General features: G+C 40.6%; 1 protein-coding gene across 2 annotated transcripts in view; it reads left to right on the top strand.

The window, feature by feature from the left end:
- Positions 1–1,230: 1,230 nt before the first annotated feature.
- Positions 1,231–22,723, top strand: part of EPS15 (epidermal growth factor receptor pathway substrate 15) — a 163,768-nt gene continuing 142,275 nt past the window's right edge. For both annotated transcript variants that reach the window (XM_030942712.1, XM_030942714.1), the window contains exon 1: positions 1,231–1,327. In XM_030942712.1, the coding sequence (XP_030798572.1) occupies positions 1,295–1,327 (33 nt within the window). In that variant the 5' untranslated portion in view covers positions 1,231–1,294. The remainder of the gene's footprint in view (positions 1,328–22,723) is intronic.

The following is a 22,723-nucleotide window of genomic DNA, read 5'->3' as shown; positions in this document are numbered from 1 at the left end:
CCTTGTCCTCAAGGATTTTACAGTGCAGTGAGGTGGAGACAAGCCCTCAACTAACGCTTACAAATAAGGCAGAGTATAAAAAAGGTCACATCAGAACAACTTAGAGGTGGGGTGTGGAGTTCCTAGAAGGCTTCTTGAAGTAGGTGGTATATACTCTGAGCCTTTGAAGATGAATTTTTCAAGTAACTGGGTAATCCAACTGAAGACTGGCAGCATCAGAAGGTGTAGGATGTGTTATGTTTAATATAGGCAGGAACGAAGGCCTTTACTGAGCACGTACTGTAATGCTAGGGTCTGACGATATAGAAATATATTGAAAACAGGTCTTGGCATTGAGGAGCTCTTTATCTAGAGGGATAGATAGGTGTAAACTGTCATTAGGGTGATGACTTCACAAGGTAGAGAAGAAAGGTTATAATGGAGAGTGTGTAACTTTGACATGAGGAGGAGAAAAAGATACTTTGCGAAGGAGGCAATACTTGAATTATGCCCTGAGAAAGAAGGAGTTTGCCAAGTGGACAATGAGAGAAGCTAGGAGTGCTACAGGCACCAGCGTTCCCTTATTAAACAATCTAAATGTGACAGGCACCGGGCAAATACATTTTTGCTTCCCCTTTCCAAATGGATTTTGGCTGTGGGAGGGAATAACTTAACGTCTTTTTCAATATACTAGCAGATGGTTAAATAAAGGTTTTACAGTCAGATTTGGATTCTAATTCAGCTATATAATTAGCTATATGACCTTAGTAAGACACTTGTGTTTCAGTTCCTTCATTCATACAATTCAAAAAATAAGAGTCTAGTACAGAGCCTGGCACATACAAAGTGCCATTATTATTTTCTATCATTATCTCATTTAGTCCTTGTAAGCAACTTGGCCTCTGGTTATAATTTCCCCCATTTCTCAGAAGCAGGAGCTCAGCGTAGGTAGGTGGCCTGTCTGAAGTTCACAGGCCAATCTGGAGTCGCCTCCGCAGCCCGTCCGCTTTAATTTTATGTCCGCGCCGGGTTTTCCCAGGCGACCCCAGGGGCAGGGTCTGGTCCGTCGGCTAAAACTCCGGTGCCAGGGTTTGGGCGGCGCCGCGGCCTGCTCCGGCGGGCGGGCAGGCGGGCAGGCGGGCAGGCGGGGCCAGGCGGGGCCAGGAGGGGCGGGGCGGGCGTGAGGAGGGAAGTTGTGGAAGTTAGGGGAGACGCCCGCCCCGGCCTCGCCTACGGCCGCTCCCTCCGCCTTCTCCCCGCCCCGAGCCCCAGTCAGCCCGTCCTTCCTTCCCTTCCCTTGCATGATGGAAACACCATGGCTGCGGCGGCCCAGCTTTCTCTGACACAGGTAACGCCACACGCCCGTCCGCTGGGCTCGGCCGGCCGGTGCCCCCTCCCCCACCGCCCTCAGCTTCGTCGACCCGGGCAGCTTCTCGGCTTGTGGGCCGGGCGGCCAGTGTGTGTGAGGGAAAGCGGGTGCGACTGCGGGAGGCGCCCTCCGGAGCCGGAGCCCCGGTGCGGCCGCCGCGACCTCGCCCAGGGTCGTCGGGCGCCCCCTGCCCCGCCCCGCGCGGCCCCCGCCACCCTCTGCGCCGCCGCCCTCCGCGCGGCAGCCGAGTGGACTATGACCGGGCCGCGCTCTGCCGGTGCCGGGCTGGTTCGCGGGGGGCAGCTTTCACCCACCCAGGAAGTTTCCTCCCACCGGGCCGCACGCACCGCAGGTGAGCTCCTGTTGAGCTCGCGCGGGCCGGCCGCACCCCCGGGGCGCACGAGGCTTGCTCGCTGGGCGGGCTGCGCGCCGCCCCCAGTTGGAGTTGCCTTCCAGAGCCGGACGCCCGGGCCCCCCAAACCAGTCTTTCCTCTCCAGACCTGCCTTTCCCGCAGAGTCCGACGGAAATCCTCCCTTCCCAGCACTTTAATGTAGTTAGCTTCGCCTCCAAAGAAGTCTCATCCTACTCAGCTACCTACTCTGCCAGCCCCTTCCTCCGTTCAGCCTCTCCCCCTCCTCATCAGGTTTCCTTCTGGGTCAGACCCCCGATGCAGCCTTTCCTACCCACGTCTGCTTCCACTTCCACTTCCCCTCGGGGGGCTCCCGCCTGAGGCTGTCCCAGTGGATCCCTTTAACGGGTGTGGTGGCTCCGCCAGTCTTGGTGCCAGGAACGGCCGCCCGGGGAGCACTTCTCCTGGGGGAATCCTCAGCAAAACCAGTTCTCGAGCTTCCCTCTTGCCTCGTTGCTTCCTGTCAAAGTCCAGTCCTTGTGCTTCTCAGAAAACCTCTAAACATCACTCACGCTGGGAACCTGGTCCCTCCCTCTCTGTAAAGAAGCCAATTACAATGTAAACATGGTGTCCGGGATGATAAAGTGACAGACACCTGACAGCCCTTTCCTGCAGCTCTGACCCAAACTCGCCCCCACGTCTCCTTCTCAGAAGGTTCTCTCCAGGGCTGGTGGCGCGTGCTTCCCGATTGGGGCCCACCCCGTCTTCCTTGTCTGCATTGTGGTATCTTCCTGCCATCTTGTACTCTCCTTGGCCTAGATTCGTCGGTGCTTCTAAGGCTTTAGTGCTGGGATGGGGCAAACATTTCGGCAGTGGAGTTTTCTGTGTTTAAAATCAAGAGGCTTTGGGGTGCTTTACCTAGCACTAGGATAGAGAGAAAAAAATGTTTTCTCAGAAACCGGGAGTCACGTACATGGTTCATGTAAAATAACTAACTCGTGTTTGCAGAATTCTAAGTGTCATAAGGGAAGTCTGTTTCCCATTTTATTTGGTGGTGGTGGTGTTTGTCCTGTTCTGACAAGCAGATAACAGGAGGGAAGAACCCTTTAACATGGAATGTGGTGGTTTAATCTTGGTTATGTATGTTTGGAAGGGTCCTCCCAAAACTCCAATTTGAACAGCGACAGCACTGACTTTTAGGTATTCACTTTCTGAGAGTGTAGTTAGTGACTTGCATTAAACAAGATCCCTGTTGGCAGGCTGTTGTTTTCTGGCTCTGTTGGCTAATTCTGGCAGGAGTTTTCCCTTCTTGAAGGTTTTGTGCTCTTGAAGACTTCCGTAAAATTGCATCTCAGTTGTGTACATACTTTATTCTCTCCCTGGGTAATACCATGTTTTTAGCTTCTATTTACTGTCATTCATCTCTGGAGAATTGCTTCAGGCTCTGTCAGTTTTATAGCCATTTTAAAAATTTACATATGTTCTTGGGTTATATATTTAGGTATTAATGTGTACACAGTAAGAACGGAGTCAGTAGTAGCTATTATCCTTCAGTGCCTCACACATGAGAGAATATACATTGGTGGTTAATTTTTATTGATAATTCAAGTAAGTAAATTCAGAATATTCTGATTTTAAAACATGAAGAGGCAATAAGAGGAATTACGAAGGCACGGGAAAAAAATAACATTTCCAGTCGCTAGTATACCCTAGTGTGCTGCCTTATTATTTCAAAACTTTGCAGATTTGTGGTTTTTGAATTTAATTTTAATTTTTTGTAACTGCCTGAGCCTAATACACTAAGTAACAATGCAGCCTGGTTTCACATTCATTATTGACCCGTTTGTCATCCGCTGTTCTCCCCACCCCGCCCACCCTCCCAGCACACACATTTAGACATAGGTATACTCAAGTGAGAGATCATTCAGGGCAGGGACATCTTTTAATCCATCTTCTCCCATAGTACCTAGCTGGAAGAAAGTGATTAATAACTGTTGTAGGAATGACTGAAAGCTCTAAAGGGTTCTGTAACAGTTATGGAGATTAAGCATGCTCAAGTTAGTTTCTGCTTCTGTTCATATGATGATGATTTTCATACAGCAAATATTTTTAAAGTACCTATTATATACTAGATACTATACTGGGATTATCTTGTTTATAATTTCTTGCCTTTACCAATTAAGCAAAACTGAGTTTGGGGAAAAAATGTGTAAAACGTTTTAGCTTATGCCTTCCTTCCTTCCTTTTTCCAAGCTTGCCAACCAACCCTTCAACTCCCCAGCCACCAGAATAAATTACCTAAATTATGATATTCTAGCTTCTAGAGATGATAGAATACTAGAGTACCAAAATGTTAGTTCCAGTTCTGCTTTGGCAACAGCTAACTGTATGGGTTTGGGTTAAATATCCAGGCCTCAGTTTTCTTAACTTTAAAATAGACTCAACAAATATTTGCTGAGCATTTACTATGTGCTAGGAATTACTCTAGGTACTGAGGATATATATACTCATGAACAAAAGTAGTTAACAATTCTTTGACCTTGGAGACAAAACCTGGAACTTATTTCTACTAGAGGAGTTTGAATTAGTTGATCTAAGGACCTTTCCAACTCTTAAGATCCTGTTTTATAGACAGTGTTCTATGATTTATAGACCTAGTGGACTTTCTCTGGGTTCTTCAATGCTTTACAGCCTTAATGTTTTCTAATTCAGTTGTCTTTTCTAGTTGTTCTGTTTACTTCTTGTCAGTGAGAAGTAAAACCTGAAGAAGGATGATCTTGATTTTTGCTTCTGTTAGATTAGAAAAAAAGCATGTAATACTTTTAGAAAACGTTTCCAGTAATCAATTTTACTCCCTAATGCCCGTATCCCTAATAATAATAATACTGTTAACTTCCCTTTGGGTATTACTATATGCCAGGAATTTTACTACACTTAGAATCTAACAATATGTTTTACAAATTAGAGGAGCTAGTAAGTAAGCTAGTAAGTGGTGGATCTAAGATTTGAACCAAGGTCTGTAGGACTTCAAAAGCTGTCTATTTCACTGTACTTCTCTATGTACTATATGCTTGGCATATCCAATGCTCCCTAGTATTTTTTATTCTTTTTTGTCAGCACATGCCATTGTCTTAAGTAGTAAGTCTCTTGAGGATATAAGCCATGGTTTTTGCCCCTGAATCTCTAGTGCCTTTAATAGTATCTTGATGATACAATTGTGTGTTCAAAGTTAGTGCTATTGATGATAAAGGTTTTATTTTACTGAGATAGGATTTGAATATTTAAAATAGTCTTTTAGCAATTCAGCTTTATACTGGTTTTCTTGCTTTAGTTTAGCAAGGATTTTTTTTTTTTTTTTTTTTTTTGAGACAGGATCACACTTTGTCACCCAGGCTGGAGTACAGTGGCACGATCTGGCTCACTGCATCCTGCAACCTGTGTTGAGGATGCAGAGTGAGGCTCAAGGGATCCTCCCATTTCAGCCTCCTGAGTAGCTGGGACTACAAGCATGCATCGCCATGCCCAGCTAATTTTCAAAATTTTTTGTAGAGACAGGGACTCCCTATGTGGTCAGATTCTTTTTTTTTTTTTTTTAAAGTAATAAAAAAGCCCTTAAGTAGGGACTTAATTTTAAAAATCCTGATATATAAATTGTATAAAAACAATTTTAATGCTTTTTTTTTTGAATTATAAGAGTGATATAACTGTTACAGAAAACTTGGAAATTAAAGGAAAACATCTCCCATAATTTCACAGTTTGTAGTGTTTATTTTCAGTTTCATTTTTTAAACAAGTATGCAGTGTGTGCTAATAAACATATCATCTTAGTAGTCTGATTTAACAATTATGACAGTAAATACAGGTTAGTTTGAAAGTTACAACATGTTCTCAGAAGCAGAAAAGTGATATTGTTCTCAACATGACAGATATGTGAGTTCCTACAATGGGAAAGGCACATTAATGATGTTTTTCTTTTTTGCCTATAATTATGGTTCCATATACTCAGGAAATCTGTTCTTCCTTGGGAGAGATATCTAACCCTTCTCAAGGATGGCTTGAAATGTTCAGCACTTGGGAGAGGTTGTCATAGTTAAAATTAATTAGGAACGGTTAGGTTTATCCAATAGTGAGTCTCTCAGGAATAATCTAAGAGTGCATTCCTTTGTTTTCACTCTATTTGCAGAAAGAATTCTAGTAACAGACTAAGGTGTGGTAGAAAAAGATTGAGTATCATTAGCAATGAATTGTAGTTCAGAATCTCTGCAATCTCTAATAGTGTGATTTTAAAGGCCCAATCTAAGGTATTTTACTTGTTCTTCAGGGAATTACAAAAAGCACTTTATACACTTGTTTGTGAGTTTGGGGCCTAATAAAATTGGGAGCAGAAAATATAACTGTTGGGTACTGGGCTTAATACCTGTGACACAAGTCCACTGATGTAACAAACCTTCACATGTACCCTTGAACCTGAAACGAAAGTTAAAAAAAAAAAATCAGAACTCTGGAAACCAAAACCAAGTAAATGGCCTGAGAGAGGTCTAGTTAGTTGGAGAATTGATAGAAATAATAAATGAAAAGTTAATCCAGGCAGAGTTCATTAGGCAAACTCACATGCTGAAGTTTCATTTTTAAAGCAGTTGAATCAACAAGGTATGCCTTCATTAACAATTACATTTATTAGGCATTTTTAATAATCTGAGGAATCTTGTAAATTGAATGCTTTATTACAGTAAAGTGAACATTTTCTTATTTCAACAAATGATCTAACCCAGTTAAGCATGCGTAGAAAAAAGACTGGAAGAAATAAAAAACAGTTTTATAGTAGCATGGTTGTAGTTTTTATCTACTTTGTTTTCAACAGTGAGAATGTATTCCTTCTGTAATCAACTGATTTAGCATTTCTCTGCGTCATTTTAAAAAATTTATTCATTTAAATTGAATACACAATAACTATGTGTAAAGTAAAGCTTTGTGTTCTAAGATTACATCTACACTTAGTTTTCATCCTAAACAGTCTCATCTTTGGATTTAGAGAAATTGGTCAGAGGAATGATACTAATTAATGGATTTGGACAATTCAGTTAGAGGACTAATTTATAATTTTGTGTGCTGCTTTATAATTTACAAAGCATAACCTATGAACTAAGCTATTATTATCATTTCAGATTGGAGGATACTGAGGCTCAGAATTTGGGACTTAGGTTTTATAGTCAGTAAATTAAAAAGCCAACATAAATTCTTGTTTGAAAAAATTCATACAGTGCTAGTGAAGTCTCCCTTACTACTTTAGGCCCTCATTTGCTTTCCTAGAGGCAGCCATTCTTGCCAGTTTCTTGTGTGAATTTCCAGTAATAGTCTGTGTATATGCGAATAAATATATATAATATATGCACTGTGTATGTGTATTCTTTTGTGTAAGCTGTTTATTGTTTCACAGTTTGTTGTTGTTATATTATTTTTAACTTAACTGATTTAGGAGATTGCTCTATATCATCACATGTAGATCTCCCTTATTATTTTCAAAACCTCAGGGTATTTCTATATGTGAACTTACTGTTATTTATTTTACTAGCCACCTAATACTGGACATTTATTTTGTTTTCAATCTTTTGTTACAACTATGCTGCAGTGGATACTCTTCTACATGTTTTTGTGCACGTGTGAGCATGTGGATTAATTTCTAGTAGGTGTAATTGTTGGGCCAAAGGATACTTTTAATCTGCATATATACTGCTAATTTGGGGTAGGCATCGTGGCTCAGGCCTATAGTTCCAGTGCTTTGGAAGGCTGAGGTGGAAGGATTGATTGAAGTCAAGAGTTCAAGGCCCGGGTAACATAGTGAGAGCCATCTGGGACAAAAAAAAATTTTTTTTAATTAGCTGGGCATGGTGGTGTGCAGCTGTAGTCCTAATAGTCATTCGAGGTTACATTGAGCTATGATTGCACCACTGCACTCCAGCCTAGGTGACAGAGCTAAGACCCTGTCTCCAAAAAAAAAAAAAAAAAAAGATATTGCTCATTTGCATTCAGAAACACTGCTGTAGCAGCACATATGTTTGAGAGTGTCATTTCCTCCACAGCTTGCTCAACATGTATATTATTGTCAGTCCAGTGATCAGAAAGATTTCAAACAATTTCATTGTTTTAGTTTGTTATTTATTTATGGGTAAGGTTGAACTTATTTTTTTTTTTTTCTTTGAAACCATTTGTATTTCTTTTTTTGTAAAATGCTTTAGTTTTTTACTTGTTCTCTTGATGGGCTGTTTGTCTTCTTTCTCACTGATTTGTAAGAACTCTTATATTTAGGAAATTTGCCCTTCTTTGCAAAATTCTTTGCCAAATTTTTTTTCTCTGAAATTTTTTTGTTTTTGGCATTCTTTGATTATGTAGAAATATTTGTTTTATATGTTTAATTTGTCAGTCTTTTCTCTTAGAGCTTCTGCAAAATCTAGAGTTTTAAATTTCAGGAGCAGAGGCAGAATAATGTAACTGCAAGAGCACACCTGTTCTGCCCCTGAGTAGTTTTGTGATCTTGGGCAAATTACTTAACCTCTTAAGTGTACTCATTTGCATATTAGAAATAAACTACTGAGACCTCTTGGGTATTATTGAGACCTCTTAAGCATGTTGTGATTACAAAATGAACTGGTGACTTATTTTCTTTAGCCACTCCTATAGTTTTCCCAATTTGTTAAAAGCTAACCTTGTACCCCGCCTCACATACTGTGCTTTCCTATCACGTAAATGTGAACTTTTGAATATTTTGTGCAGAAGTAAGATAGAAGTGAGGTAGAAGAAACTCACTTTTGTGATATAAATAATGCTTTCAAATGAATCAGAGGTGCAGTTGAAAAATAAAGGTTGGGCTCTTTGTAAAACTTGTTTTTTATGTGGTAAAAATAGACAAAGAAAAGTAAAGTAAGCCTCACTTCCTCCCCCCTTTAAACTGGCGGTTATGATAATGGGAATGTAATAGTACCAGGAGTTTTTCATCTGAAATAATCAAACTGCTTATTCCTTACTAAATCTGCAATAAGAATACAAATTTGACTAAGAATGCTAGGATAAGAACATATTTTTTGGAGGAAGACGTTTATATTTACAGTACTTTATAGTTTTTTAGATCATGGTTTCTCAGCCTTGGCACTTTGAGATTTTGGGCTGGAGAATTTCTTGTTGTAGGAGGCTGTTCTGTGCATTGTAGGGTGTTTTGCAGCATCCTTATCTATTCACCTTCACCAGTTGCAATAAACAGAAATATCTCCAGATATTGACAAATATTTCCTAGAGGATTAAGTTGCCTCTAGTTGAGAATCACTGGCTTATTTATTTATTTTTATTTTAAAGTTTTAGTACTTTCGCGAGAGAGTTTTGCTCTGTCGTCCAAGCTGGAGAACCGTGGTGCGATCTTGGCTCACTGCAACCTCCACCCCTGGGTTCAAGCAATTCTTGTGCCTCAGCTTCCTGAGTAGCTGGGATTACAGGCGTGCATCACCACGCCTGGCTAAATTTTTTTGTATTTTTAGTACAGATGGATTTCACCAGGTTTGCCAGGCTGGTCTCCATCTCCTGACCTCAAGTGATCCTCTTGCCTTGGCCTCCCAAAGTGTTGGGATTACAGGTGTGAGCCACTGCGCCTGGCCAAATCACTGGTTTAGATATTTACTTATTTATTTATTATTATTTTTTGAGGTGGACTTCTGGCTCTGTTGTTCAGGCTGGAGTGTAGTGGCATGATCTTGGCTCACTGTTACCCCTGCCTCCTGAGTTCAAATGATTCTCCTGCCTCAGCCTCCCAAGTACCTGGGATTATAGGCGCCTGCCGCCACACCTGGCTAATTTTTGTATTTTTAGTAGAGACGGGGTTTCATCATGTTGGCCAGGCTGGTCTCGAACTCCTGACCTCAGGTGATCCGCCCTCCTCGGCGTCCCAAATTGCTTGGGATTACAGACGTGAGCCATCGTGCCCAGCCTAGCTATATACTTTTTGCGGTCCATCAGGACATATAAGATATACTTTCTAGGGGCGAGGACAGGGGAAAGAGTTTATCTTCATATTTTTATTCTTAAGCCTGCCATGAGCCATGATTGACTCCTTGTGCATAAATATTGAGCTTAAAAAACTTAAATGAGAAAGCAACCTGAAATTGTGAACTTAATTTTGTGTGTGATTTCTCTCCCTTCTTTAGTGCGATCTCCTCCCTCCACTGGCTCCACTGTAGTTTGGAAACTTAGTGTGGTCTCATTTTAGTTGTGGAACAGTTCTATCTAGTGGGCTAAGTATCAATACAGAGATCCTGGAAGGAAAACATTCTCATGCCACTGTTGAGAAGGAAGAGGACTGATGCTTCTAGAACGCCTAATAAATAAAATGTTTTTAGATGATCTACATACATTGTTTCACTTAATCTTCATAGCCTTTCTACAAATAGGCATTAATCTTTTGTATTACTTGCTCATGGTTGTATTTTAAGTGGGAGAGTTGAGATTTGAACCCAGGCACATCTGTTCTCCAAGACATTTGCTATGCTGCTTTCTATAGTCATTGATGGTATTTCAGTCAAATTTTGGGATGAAAATGAACATTCATGGGATCTTACATTCCTCTATTGTTATGTAAAAGAAATTATTCAGTGATGTGTGTGTGTGTGTGTGTGTGTATGGGGGGGAGGTCAATAGTGGGATAATAACAGTAATACTTATTGAGCACACTTACGTGTCATGTGCTGCTTTCAATAATCTTTACAACCTGGTGAACCTTTCAGTATTCTTTGCAACTTGGTAATCCTTATAGCCCTGTTTTACAAAAACAAAACAAAACAAAAAACTGGGACACAGAGGTGAAGTAATTTGTTCAAGGTCAAACTGCCGCTAAGTGGTAGAGCTAGAATTGTAACCCAGTAGTCTAAACAACTGAGATATTAATTGAATGAGTCTGCATTTTTAAGGGCAAAATGGCTCTGACAGAGCTGACTAATTGTGGTACCATTCCTTGGTTATAGCTGAACATATGTTCTAGGCTACTACATCTTCCTATGTGAAAATCTACTTATCATTGCATACACCACATCTCTAGAAAGTGATTGTTGCACACAGTTATAGTGGAGAGTTTTTGTAGACATAGTAGAAGGTAGTTTTTCGTTTTGCAACCTCCAGATTTATTGCTCATGAAAATCTAAGCACGGCCGGGCGCGGTGGCTCAAGCCTCTAATCCCAGCACTTTGGGAGGCCGAGACGGGCGGATCACGAGGTCAGAAGATTGAGACCATCCTGGCTGACATGGTGAAACCCCGTCTCTACTAAAAAATACAAAAAACTAGCCGGGTGAGGTGGTGGGCGCCTGTAGTCCCAGCTACTCGGGAGGCTGAGGCAGGAGAATGGCGTAAACCCGGGAGGCAGAGCTTGCAGTGAGCTGAGATCCGGCCACTGCACTCCAGCCTGGGCGACAGAGCGAGACTCCGTCTCAAAAAAAAAAAAAAAAAAGAAAATCTAAGCTTGTCCAGGTTAGTGTACATCATACCAGTATTTACTTTTAAGCTAATATTCTCTCAGACACAATTATTTGGACTTAGAGTTTCTACAGTATTGTATTACTAAAGATAAAATGTGTCAGAGACTCCCTAAAAAACAAACTGTTTTATTCAGTAAAACCTGGAACCATTAGCTGTAATGATTTCTGATCCTCAGATGAACGTTTTTGAGGACTAGCATAAAATAATGACAGAGATCTTGGGCTCTGAAGTCAGAATGTCTTAGGTCAGTTGATAGATTTTAGTTATATGAACTGTTAATTTTTATGAAATGTTGCACTTAATTAGGATTTTGATGGATCGTTTATACTAAGGATTATTGATAACTTCATTCCATCTTTTTTTGTTCTGTAAGTACAACATAGATATAGCATTATACATATATTAAAATATGAAATTATATGCATTAAAGGTGCTTCCAGTATTGATGGTTGATCCTCTGTTTCAGAAAACGTTTACCAGATGCCTCCTATGTGTCACTACTCTAGTAAGCCTTGGACATACAGAATAAGACCATGACATTTGCTCTGAAGATAGCTTTTAGGTTTTTAGGAAGATAAACACTGACTTTCTTGTGTGACAAGTACTGTGATAAAGGATGATAGAAGTAAGGCAAGCAGGTACCATGGGAGAATCCTGTGATTATGATGAAACTTTTGGTGGTAATGTAGTTTTTAATTACTTAATGGTTTTATAGGATCCAGGGTTGTTACTGTAGAGGATAAACTGTACTTGAAAGGATAACATAAATCTGTAGGAACATTTGATTCAAGTTAAATTGTATTTTGGTACATAGGGTCCATATTGTGGGATATAACATCCATTTTCTTACGAAATTCCTTGTTTTATCTTTTCTTTGTAATAAAGGAAGAATTTTTAATTTTGACCATAGGGCATAGGAAGGGGACTCAAGAATAGACTTCAAAAGATCTGTGATCTACTCCAAAACAGTAGGTAAAATATTTTGTATATGTATTTTAACAGAGTATCAAGATTCTCATCCCAGGGACACTGAGAGAAGTTTTACATAGTGGGAAGAACACTGGATATAGTACAAGACAAACCTGGATTGAATTGTAGCTCTGCCATTTGTGATATCTCTGAGTGATCATGGCAAATTACTTAAACTTTTATTTGCTTATGTATGATGTATACACATTGTTGAGATATAGGAGACATTTGGTAAACAGAATTGCTTGTATTATTATTAATACTTAACCTGCAGAATTTATGTATTTGTTTAAATGTTTCTCCCCTTCCTCTTCCTTCCTTCCTTCCTTCCGTCCGTCCGTCCGTCCTTCCGTCCTTCCTTCCTTCCTTCCTTCCGTCCTTCCGTCCTTCCGTCCTTCCGTCCTTGGCAGAGTCTTGCTCTGTCACCAGACTGGAGTGCAGTGGTAGGATCTCAGCTCACTGCAGCCTCCACCTCTTGGGTTCAAGCGATTCTCCTGCCTCAGCCTCCCGAGTAGCTGGGACTACAGGTGCGCGCCACCATGCCCAGCCAATTTTTGTATTTTTAGTAGAGACGGGTTTTGTATTTTTAGTAGAGAGGGGTTTCACCATGTTGGCCAGGATGGTCTTGATCTTCTGACCTCGTGATCTGCCTGCCTTGGCCTCCCAAAGTGCTGGAATTACAGGCGTGAGCCACCATGTCGGGCCTAAATGTTTTTTCATTTCCAGTATTCTTCACTCACTAAAGAAAACTTGGAACATACATGTCGAAAAATAGCTAGAAGATAGATCACCATCCACACCATTCTTTAAATTTTAGTCTTTTACATTTTTTCTTTTTGTTTTCAAAATGTCATTATTATCTCTTTCATAAACACACACATATATGTAAATATATATGTATGTAACAATTTTTATTCTGTTCTCTTTTTTTTTTCCTGAGATGGAGTCTAGTCACCTAGACTGGAGTACAGTAACGTGATCTCGGCTCACTGCAACCTCCATCTCGTGGGTTCAAGCAGTTCTCCTGCCTCAGTATCCCAAGTAGCTGGAATTACAGGCGCGTGCCACCACAGTTGTCCAATTTTTGTATTTTTAGTGGAGATGGGGTTTCACCATGTTGGCCAGGCTAGTCTTGAACTCCTGACCTTGTGATCTACCCACCTTAGCCTCCCAAAGTGTTGGGATTACAGGTATGAGCCACTGCGCCTGGCCTCTTCTGTTTTCTTTAAGTGTTTTCGTATGTGGTCTTCATAAGCATCATTTTAATGTCTTTGGAGCATATTAATTGTGTGCTTTATAGTTTAAGCCCTAATGTGTACAGACATTGTACGTATGTCCACTATAATTAATGCTGTTGCAGATAACCTTTGCTCTATCATTTGATAAATTTTTTTCTGTAGAGTTATATGTGGTACTTATATTATTGAATTATTTTTCTATGTATACATTTGAGTTTTGAAATCAAACGAGTGAATTTTTAGTTTATATTTTAAGATCTTGAATGGTAAAGCAGACAGCAGCAAGGGTTAACTCAAGCAATAATCTGAAAAATGCTATTCTGAAGGGATTAAACTAAGCATATTTAATTTGGTTGCAAGGGCTATTTATAGTTTGTCAGAGTTCACTTAGCATAGGAAACTGGCATTAAAAGTTGTGAGCTTGAAGAAGATTGAAATATTTCAGTTTGTATACACAGTTTTCACCCTTCTCTGCAGTCTGTATTGCTTTCATTCTTAGTTTGTTCTCTACATTCTGTTCTGTTTTTTTTTTTTTTTTTTCTGGCATACTTTTATGCAGGGCCTTTTAAGATCCGGGGGTGGATTCTGGACCATCTGGCACTTCAGAATAGCTCAAAAACTTCACTTGCTTGAAATGTCCTGGTTTGTGTCTCTGCTTGGCACGTTTTCTGCTTTATACCCTCAGGGCTTTTTTTTTTTTTTGAGACAGAGTCTCCCTCCCTCGCCCAGGCTGGAGTGCAGTGGGGCAGTCTTGGCTCACTGCAAGCTCCGCCTCCCGGGTTCACGCCATTCTCTTGCCTCAGCCTCCTGAGTCAGCTGGGACTACAGGCGCCCGCCACCATGCCCGGCTACTTTTTTTGTATTTTTAGTAGAGACGGGGTTTCACCGTGTTAGCCAGGATGGTCTCGATCTCCTGACCTCATGATCCGCCTGCCTCGGCCTCCCGAAGTGCTGGGATTACAGGCTTGAGCCACCGCACTCGGCCAACCTCAGAGCTTTTTATGACTAATTTCTTCCTTAGGACAGGAATTTTAAGAGTACCAGTGTTCATAAATTAAAGTGGACAAGACTCATTTCACTATAAAATTAGCCCAAAAAACCCTCATAAACTTTGCAATCTGTTTTTAAATGTATAATTGACATGAACACTTATATCTGTTTGATAAATATTTAAAATATTCGAAAATGAAATTTTTTTAGGTGCTGCTTATAGTTTTTCTTTGATTATGAGGCTAGGTAGAGAGGAAAATGTAATTCTGCGAATTGTAAATTTACTGAGTTGATTTCTAGTCCTAGCTTTAAAATACTTCATATGTCCAAATTAATAATAACTCAAAAAGATACACCTGCATTTAAAAATATTAGCCATCTACCAATTCCAAAAAGCTGTGGAGGTACTTAATGTATAAAATATTTAAATATTTTTGACTGGGCATGGTGGTTCACGCCTGTAATCCCAGCACTTTGGGAGGCCGAGGTGGGAGAATCACCTGAGGTCAGGAGTTCAAGACCAGCCTGGCCAACGTGGCAAAACTCTGCCTCTGCTAAAAATACAAAAATCAGCTGGGTATGGTGGCAGGCATCTGTAATTCTAGCTACTCGGGAGGCCAAGGCAGGAGACTCACTTGAACCTGGGAGGCAGAGGTTGTGGTGAGCCAAGATTGCGCCATTGTACTCCAGCCTGGGAGATAGAGCGAGACACCATCTCAAAACAAACAAACAAGCAAACAAATAAATAAATTGTAGTGAGCCGAGATTGCGCCATTGCACTCCAGCCTGGGTGACAGAGTGAGACTCCATCTCAAAATAAATAAATAAATAAATAAAAATAAAATAAAATATTTAAACATTGTTTACTTTTATTAAGAGACTTTTTAGCTCTCTGCTCCATTGTTCTCTAAAATTTTTATTTTTTAAACAGTTTAATTGAAATGTAATTCACATACCATACAACTTACCCTATAAAGTGTACAATTCAGTGGTTTTTAGTCTCTTCATAGATGTACAAACATCAATTTTAGAACAATTTTATCACTTCAGAAAGAAATTTGCGCCCCTCAGCTATCACCCTCCCGTATTGCATGCTTCCCCTGGCCTAAGCAACTATTCATCTACTTTCTGTCTCTATAGAGTTTCTTATTCTGGACTTTGTATGAATGGAATAATATAATACATATACTCTTATGACTGCCTTCTATCACTTTTTGTGGTTTATCTATGTTGGAGCAAGTATCAGTAATTCGTTCCTTTTTTTGGTTGAAAAATATTCCATCGTATGGTTATACCACATTTTGTTTATTCATTTGTTCATTGATGAATATTTGGGTTGTTTCCACCTTTTGGCTGTTATGAATAATGCTGTTATAAGTGTTCATATACAAGGTTTTGTGTACATATATGTTTTCACTTCTCCTGGGCACGTATCTGGTCATATGGAAATTCTGTGTTTAATCATTTGAAGAACTGCTGATTTTTTTTTTTTTTTTTTTTTTTTTTTTGAGACACAGTCTCACTCTGTCACCCAGGCTGGAGTGCAGTGGCGCAAACTCGGCTCACTGCAACCTCCGCCTCCTGGATTAAGCGATTCTCCTGCCTCACTCTCCTGAGTAGCTGGGACTACAGGTATGTACCACCACACCCGGCTAATTTTTGTATTTTTAGTAGAGATGGGGTTTCACTATGTTGTCCAGGCTGGTCTCAAACTCTTGGCCTCAAGTGATCCACCCGCTTCGGCCTCCCAAAGTACTGGGATTATAGGTGTGAGCTGCCATGCTCGGCTGCTGACTGTTTTAGAGCACCTCTACCATTTATATTTGTACCAGCAGTGTACAAGGATGAGGATTTCTCCACATCCTCTCCAGTAATTGATATTAGCTGACTTTTTGATTTTGGCCTACTTTTTTTAGTATCTCATTGTGTTTTTGATTTTCATTTCTCTGGTGATTAATGATGTCAAGTATCTTTTTATGTGCTTATTAGCCATTTGTATATCTTCTTTAGAGAAATGTCTATTTATATTCTTTGCCTGTTTTAAATAAAATTGAGTTATCTTTTTATTATTGAGTTGTTAGAATTCTTTATGTATTCTAGATAGAAGTCCTTATTAGATACATGGTTTGCATATATTTTCTCCCATTCCATGGATTATTTTCTTGATGGTGTTCTTTGAAGTACTTTGAAGTTTTTAATTTAATTTTAATTTATTTTGTTTTCAGACAGGGTCTTGCTCTGTTGCCCAGGCTGGAGCGCAGTGGTATGATCACAGCTCATTGCAACCTTGACCTCCAGGGCTCAAGTGATCCTCCCACCTCAGCCTCCCCAGTAGCTGGGACTACAAGTGCATGCCACCTTGCCTAGCTAATTGTTTTTATATTTTTTGTAGAGATGGGGTTTCACCTTATTGCCCAGGCTGGTCTTGAACTCCTGGGCAACATGCTCTCTTTGGCCTCCCAAAGTGCTGGGATTGCAGGCTAACATAAACCACCTTGCCTGGCCTGAAGTTTGTAATTTTGATAAGGTCTAATTTGTATATTTTTTTATTTTGTTTCTTGTGCTTTTGGTGACATAGCCGAGTCTTTTGGCAAATCTAAAGTCATGAAGATGTATCTGTTTTCTTTTAAGAGTTTTATAGTTTTAGCTGTTATATCTAGGTCCTTGATCTATTTCAAGTTAATTTTTATATATGGTGTGAGGTAAGGGTCCAACTTCATATTTTCACTAGTGGATATCTTTTGCTTGTGACATGGTATTCCAGCACCCAATTGTTGAAAAGACCATTCTTTCCACATTGAATGATCTTGGCACTCTTGTCAGTAATCAGTTTACCATAGATGTATGACTTAATTCTGACTTAATTCTGTTCCATTGATCTATATGTCCTGTGCAGTACAACACTGTCTTGAGTATTGTTGTTTTGTAATACGTTTTGAAATTGGGATGTGTTAGTCCTCTAACTTTGCTTTTTTATCTTTTTTGTTGTTGAGACAGAATTTCACTTCTGTTGCCCAGGCTGGAGTGCCGTGGTGCGAACTCGGCTCATTACAACCTCTACTGGGTTCAAGCGATTCTTCTACCTCAGCCTCCTGAGTAGCTGAGATTACAGGCGTGTGCCACCACGTCCGGTTAATTTTTGTATTATTATTATTATTTTTTTTTTTGAGACGGAGTCTCACTCTGTCGCCCATGCTGGAGTGCAGTGGCCGGATCTCAGCTCACTGCAAGCTCCGCCTCCTGGGTTCACGCCATTCTCCTGCCTCAGCCTCCCGAGTAGCTGGGACTACAGGCGCCCGCCACCTCACCCGGCTAGTTTTTTTGTATTTTTTAGTAGAGACGGGGTTTCACCATGTTAGCCAGGGTGGTCTTGATCTCCTGACCTCGTGATCTGCCCGTCTCGGCCTCCCAAAGTGCTGGGATTACAGGCTTGAGCCACCATGCCCGGCTAATTTTTGTATTTTTAATAGAGATGGGGTTTCACCATGTTGGCTAGGCTGGTCTCGAACTCCCAACCTTAGGTAATCCACCCACCTCAGCCTCCCAAAGTGTTGGGATTACAGGTGTGAGCCACCACGCCCAGCCTACTTTACTTTTTTCTTTCAAGATTGTTTCGGCTATTCCAGATTCTTTGCAATTCTATCTGAATTTTAGAATTAGCTTGCCAGTTTCTGCAAAACAGTCAGTTGTAATTCTCATATAAATTGCATTGAATCTATAGATTAGTTTGGGGAATGTTACCTTAACAAGGTCTTCTGATCTGTGAACGTGGGATGTTTTTCCATTGTATTTATAACTTTAATTTTGTTCAGTGTCTTATAGTTCTTAGAGTATAATAAGTCTTGTACTTTTGTTAAAGTTAAATAAGTTGATAATAAAACCATTTGATGCTATTGTGAATGGAATTGATTTCTTAGTTTCTTTCTTTCTTTTTTTTTTTTTTTTTGAGACAAAGTCTCACTCTGTTGCCTAGGCTGGAGTTCAGTGGTGCGATCTTGGCTCACTGTAACCTCCGCCTCCCAGATTCAAGAGATTCTGCTGCTTCAGCCTCCCGAATAGTTGGAATTACAGGCAAGCCCCCACCACGCCCAGCTAATCTTTGTATTTTTTAGTAGGGATGGGGTTTCACTGTGTTGGCCAGGATGCTCTCGAACTCCTGACCTCAGGCGATCCACCCAACTCGGCCTCCCAAAGTGCTGTGATTACAGGCATGAGCCACTGTGCCCGGCCTGGAATTGATTTCTTAATTTCATTTACAGATTGTTTGTTGGAAATGTATAAAAACAAATTTTTTTTCATACTGATCTTGTGTCCTGTAACCATCTGAACATATCTATTACCTTTAGTAGTTTTTAGTGGATTCCTTAGGATTTTCTATATATAAGTTCATATCGTCCACAAATACAGATTTACTTCCTCCCCCAATCTAGATGCTGTTTATTCTTATTCTTGTCTGATTTCCCTGGCTAGAACCTCCAGTTTAGAAGTGGCAAGAGTGGACATCCTTTTCTTGTACCTGAAGCATATGTATGTATAATCAGTACCTCAAAAGTGCCTAGTTCAGCCATGAAATAAAACTTAGTGTTATTTGAAAGGGTTTTTTTTTTAAGTATTTATTTATTTTTATTTGCCACTATACTAATGAGGAAGAAGGGGTTTCTAAATTTTGTTATTTGTTTATATATTTGTTTGAGACAAGGTCTCTGTTGCTCAGGCTGGAGTGCAGTGGTGCGATGGTGGCTTACTGCAGCCTTGACGTCCTGGGCTGAAGTAATTCTGCCTCAGCCCCCCAATTAACTGGGGCAACAGGCATGCACCACCACATCTGGCTAATTTGTTTGCTTTTTGTGAAGATGGAGTCTCACTATATTGCCCAGGGTGGTCGCAGAATCCTAAGGTGCAAGTGATTCTCACATCCTTCACCTCTCAAAGTGCTGGGAGTACAGGCATGAGCCACCTCTATTGGCCAGAGGGTTTTTTTAAATTCACATTTTAATTATGTTGCTTCAGAGGGGTTCTTGAGGTTGGTCCTTATACTATCAGCACCTGAAAGCTTGTTTGAAATGTAAATTATTATTAGACTCTACCCTGCAACTCTGAAAAGAACCAGGGGCTGGGAAGTTCACTTAGCCTTTTGCATGGTAAATGTAGTTTGTCTTAAAATTAATAATGTGGCAGGTTGCAACTGCTCTCGCCTGTAATCCCAGCACTTTGGGAGGCCAAGGAGGATGGATTACCTGAGGTCAGGAATTTGAGAGCAGCCTGGCTAATGAGGCGAAACCCCATCTCTACTCAAAATACAAAAATTAGCTGGGCATGGTGATGGACGCCCATAATCCCAGCTACTCATGAGGCTGAGGCAGGGGAATCGCTTGAACCCGGGAGGCGAGGTTGCAGTGAGCTTAGGTCGCACCACTGCACTCCAGCCTAGGCGACAGAACAAGACTCTTCTCAAAAAAACCACAAAAAAAACCCAAAAAACGAATAATACTACTAATGAGTAACACATACATGGTTTTTGTTTTGTTTTTGTTTGTTTGTTTGTTTGTTTGTTTTTTTGCAGAGTTGGAGTTTCGCTCTTGTTGTCCAGGCTGGAATGCAATGGTGTGATCTCAGCTCCCGCAGCCTCCACCTCCCTGGTTCAAGCAATTCTCCTGCCTCATCCTCCTGGGTAGCTGGGATTACAGGGGCCTGCCACCATGCCTGGCTAATTTTTTGTATTTTTAGTGGAGACGGGGTTTCGCCATATTGGCCAGGCTGGTCTCCAACTCCTGACCTCAGGTGATCTGCCTGCCTCTGGCTCTCAAAGTGCTGAGATTACAGCTGTGAACCACCACACCCAGCCAGTACGGGGTTTTACATTTATGGAACGTGTAATTTTCACAAAGACTATTTATAGTACTTTTTTCTTTCTTTTGTGTTTTTTAATATGTGAGGAAACAACCCAGAGAGATTGTCAATTTTCTTTATTATTTTTTTTGAGATGGAGTTTCACTCTTGTTGCCCAGGCTGGAGTGCAGTGGTTCGATCTTAGCTCACTGCAACCTCTGCCTCCCGGGTTCAAGCGATTCTCCTCCCTCAGCCTCCCGAGTAGCTGGGATTACAGGTGCATGCCACCATGCCCAGCTAATATTTGTGTTTTTAGTAGAGATGGAGTTTCACCGTGTTGGTCAGGCTGGTTCTGAAACTCCTGACCTTGTGATCCTCCCACCTTGGCCTCCCAAAGTGCTGGGATTACAAGTGTGAGCCACTGCACCCGGCCTAAAGATTTTCTTTTAAAAATTAGCTGGGTGTGATGGTGAGCACCTTTAGTTGCAGCTACTTGGGAGGCTGAGGCAGGAGGATTGCTTGAGCTTGGGAGGTCAAGGCTGCAGTGAGCTGTGTTTATGCCACTGCTCTCTAGAGTTGGGTGACAGGGCAAGACCCTTTCTCAAAAAACAAAAACCACAATGAAATACCGCTTCATACTCATTAGGATGGCTATCAACAAAAAACCAGTAACTAGCAAATATTGATGAAGACGTGGAGAAATGTACTGCTGATGAGATTGTAAAATAGTGCAGCCACTGTGGAAAACAGTATGGCAGTTCCTCAAAATATTAAACATAGAATTACTGTATAATCACCATATAATCTAGCAATTTCATGTCTGAGTATATATCCAAAAGAATTGAAAGCAGTGACTTGAACACATTTGTATACTAGTGTTTATAACAGCATTATCCACAGTGGCCAAAAGGTGGAAATAACCCAAGTATCCATTGACAGATGAATGGGTAAACAAAATATGGTATTACATGCAACGGAATATTTTTGACTGTTAAGAAGGGATGAAATTCTGATATGTGCTACAACAAGGAAAAAATCTTAAAGACATTATGCTAAATGAAATAAGCCAAATGCAGAAAGACAAATATTGTATGATTGCATGTATATGTGGTACCTAGAATAGTCAATTTCGTAGAGACAGAAAGTAGTATAATTGGTATCGAGGGGTTGAAGGGGAGTTAAGTGTTTAACATACAGATTTCCAGTTTGGGATGATGAAAAAGTTGTGGAAATGGATAGTGGAAATAGTTGCACAACAATGTGAATGTACTTAGTGCCACTGAATTGTGTACTTGAAAATGTACAATTTTATGTACATGTGTGTATTTTACTATAATAAAAAAGTAGAAAAAAATGAGAAAAGGATTTGAATAGAGATTTCTCTGAAGAAGATATGCAAATTGCCAGTAAGCTCATGAGAAAATTTTCAGCATCATTAGTCATTAGGGAAATGCAAATTATAGTCACAATGAGAAGCCATTTCATACCCATTAGGGTGGCTTTTATCAAAGAAAAAGAAGGAATTTGTAGATACTGGAACCCTTGTGCATGGCTGGTGGGAATGTAAAATGAGCTGATGGAAAACAGCATGGCAGTTCCTGAAAAAAATTCAAAATAAATGGTTCAGCAATTCCACTCCCAGCTGTCTACTCAGAAGAATTGAAAACAAGGATCCAAACACATACTTGTACAGTAATGGTTAGAGCAGCATTATTCACAATAGTTAAAAGGTAGAACTAACCCAAGTGTCCATCAAGAGCTGAATTATTTTTTTTTTATTTTTATTTTTTTTTTATTTTTTTATTTTTTTTGAGACGGAGTCTCGCTCAGTCACCCAGGCTGGAGTGCAGTGGCGCAATCTCGGCTCACTGCAAGCTCTGCCTCCCGGGTTCACACCATTCTCCTGCCTCAGCCTCCCAAGTAGCTGGGACTACAGGCACCCGCTGCCACGCCTAGCTAATTTTTTGCATTTTTAGTAGAGACGGGGTTTCACTGTGTTAGCCAGGATGGTCTCGATGTCGTGACCTCGTGATCCACCCGCCTTGGCCTCCCAAAGTGCTGGGATTACAGGCGTGAGCCACCGTGCCCGGCCAAGAGCTGAATTTAAAAAAAAATGTGCATGCATAAAAGAAAAGGATTGAAATTATGATACATGCTACAACATGAAGAAACCTTGAAGACTTGAAATGAAATAAGTCAAACACAAAGGGACAAATATTATTTTCTTTTTATATGTGTCTTAGTCTGTTTTAGCTGCTATAACAAAATACCAAAAACTGGGCAATTTAGAAAGAACAGAAATTTATTTCTTCCAGTTCTGGAGGCCAGGAAGTCTAGGATCAAGGTGCTAGCAGATTCAGTGTCTGATGTGGACTGCTTTCTCCTTCCAAGATGATGCTTACTGCATCCTCATATGGTAGAAGGGCGAAAAAGGGATGAATGCTGTGTCCTCACATGGCAGAAGAGAAGGAAGGGCAAAAAAGGGCA

Source organism: Rhinopithecus roxellana, chromosome 12, assembly GCF_007565055.1.
Source record: "Rhinopithecus roxellana isolate Shanxi Qingling chromosome 12, ASM756505v1, whole genome shotgun sequence".
NCBI lineage: Eukaryota > Metazoa > Chordata > Mammalia > Primates > Cercopithecidae > Rhinopithecus > Rhinopithecus roxellana.
Note: the sequence above shows the minus strand (reverse complement) of the source record. Positions and strands in the feature narration are given on the sequence as shown.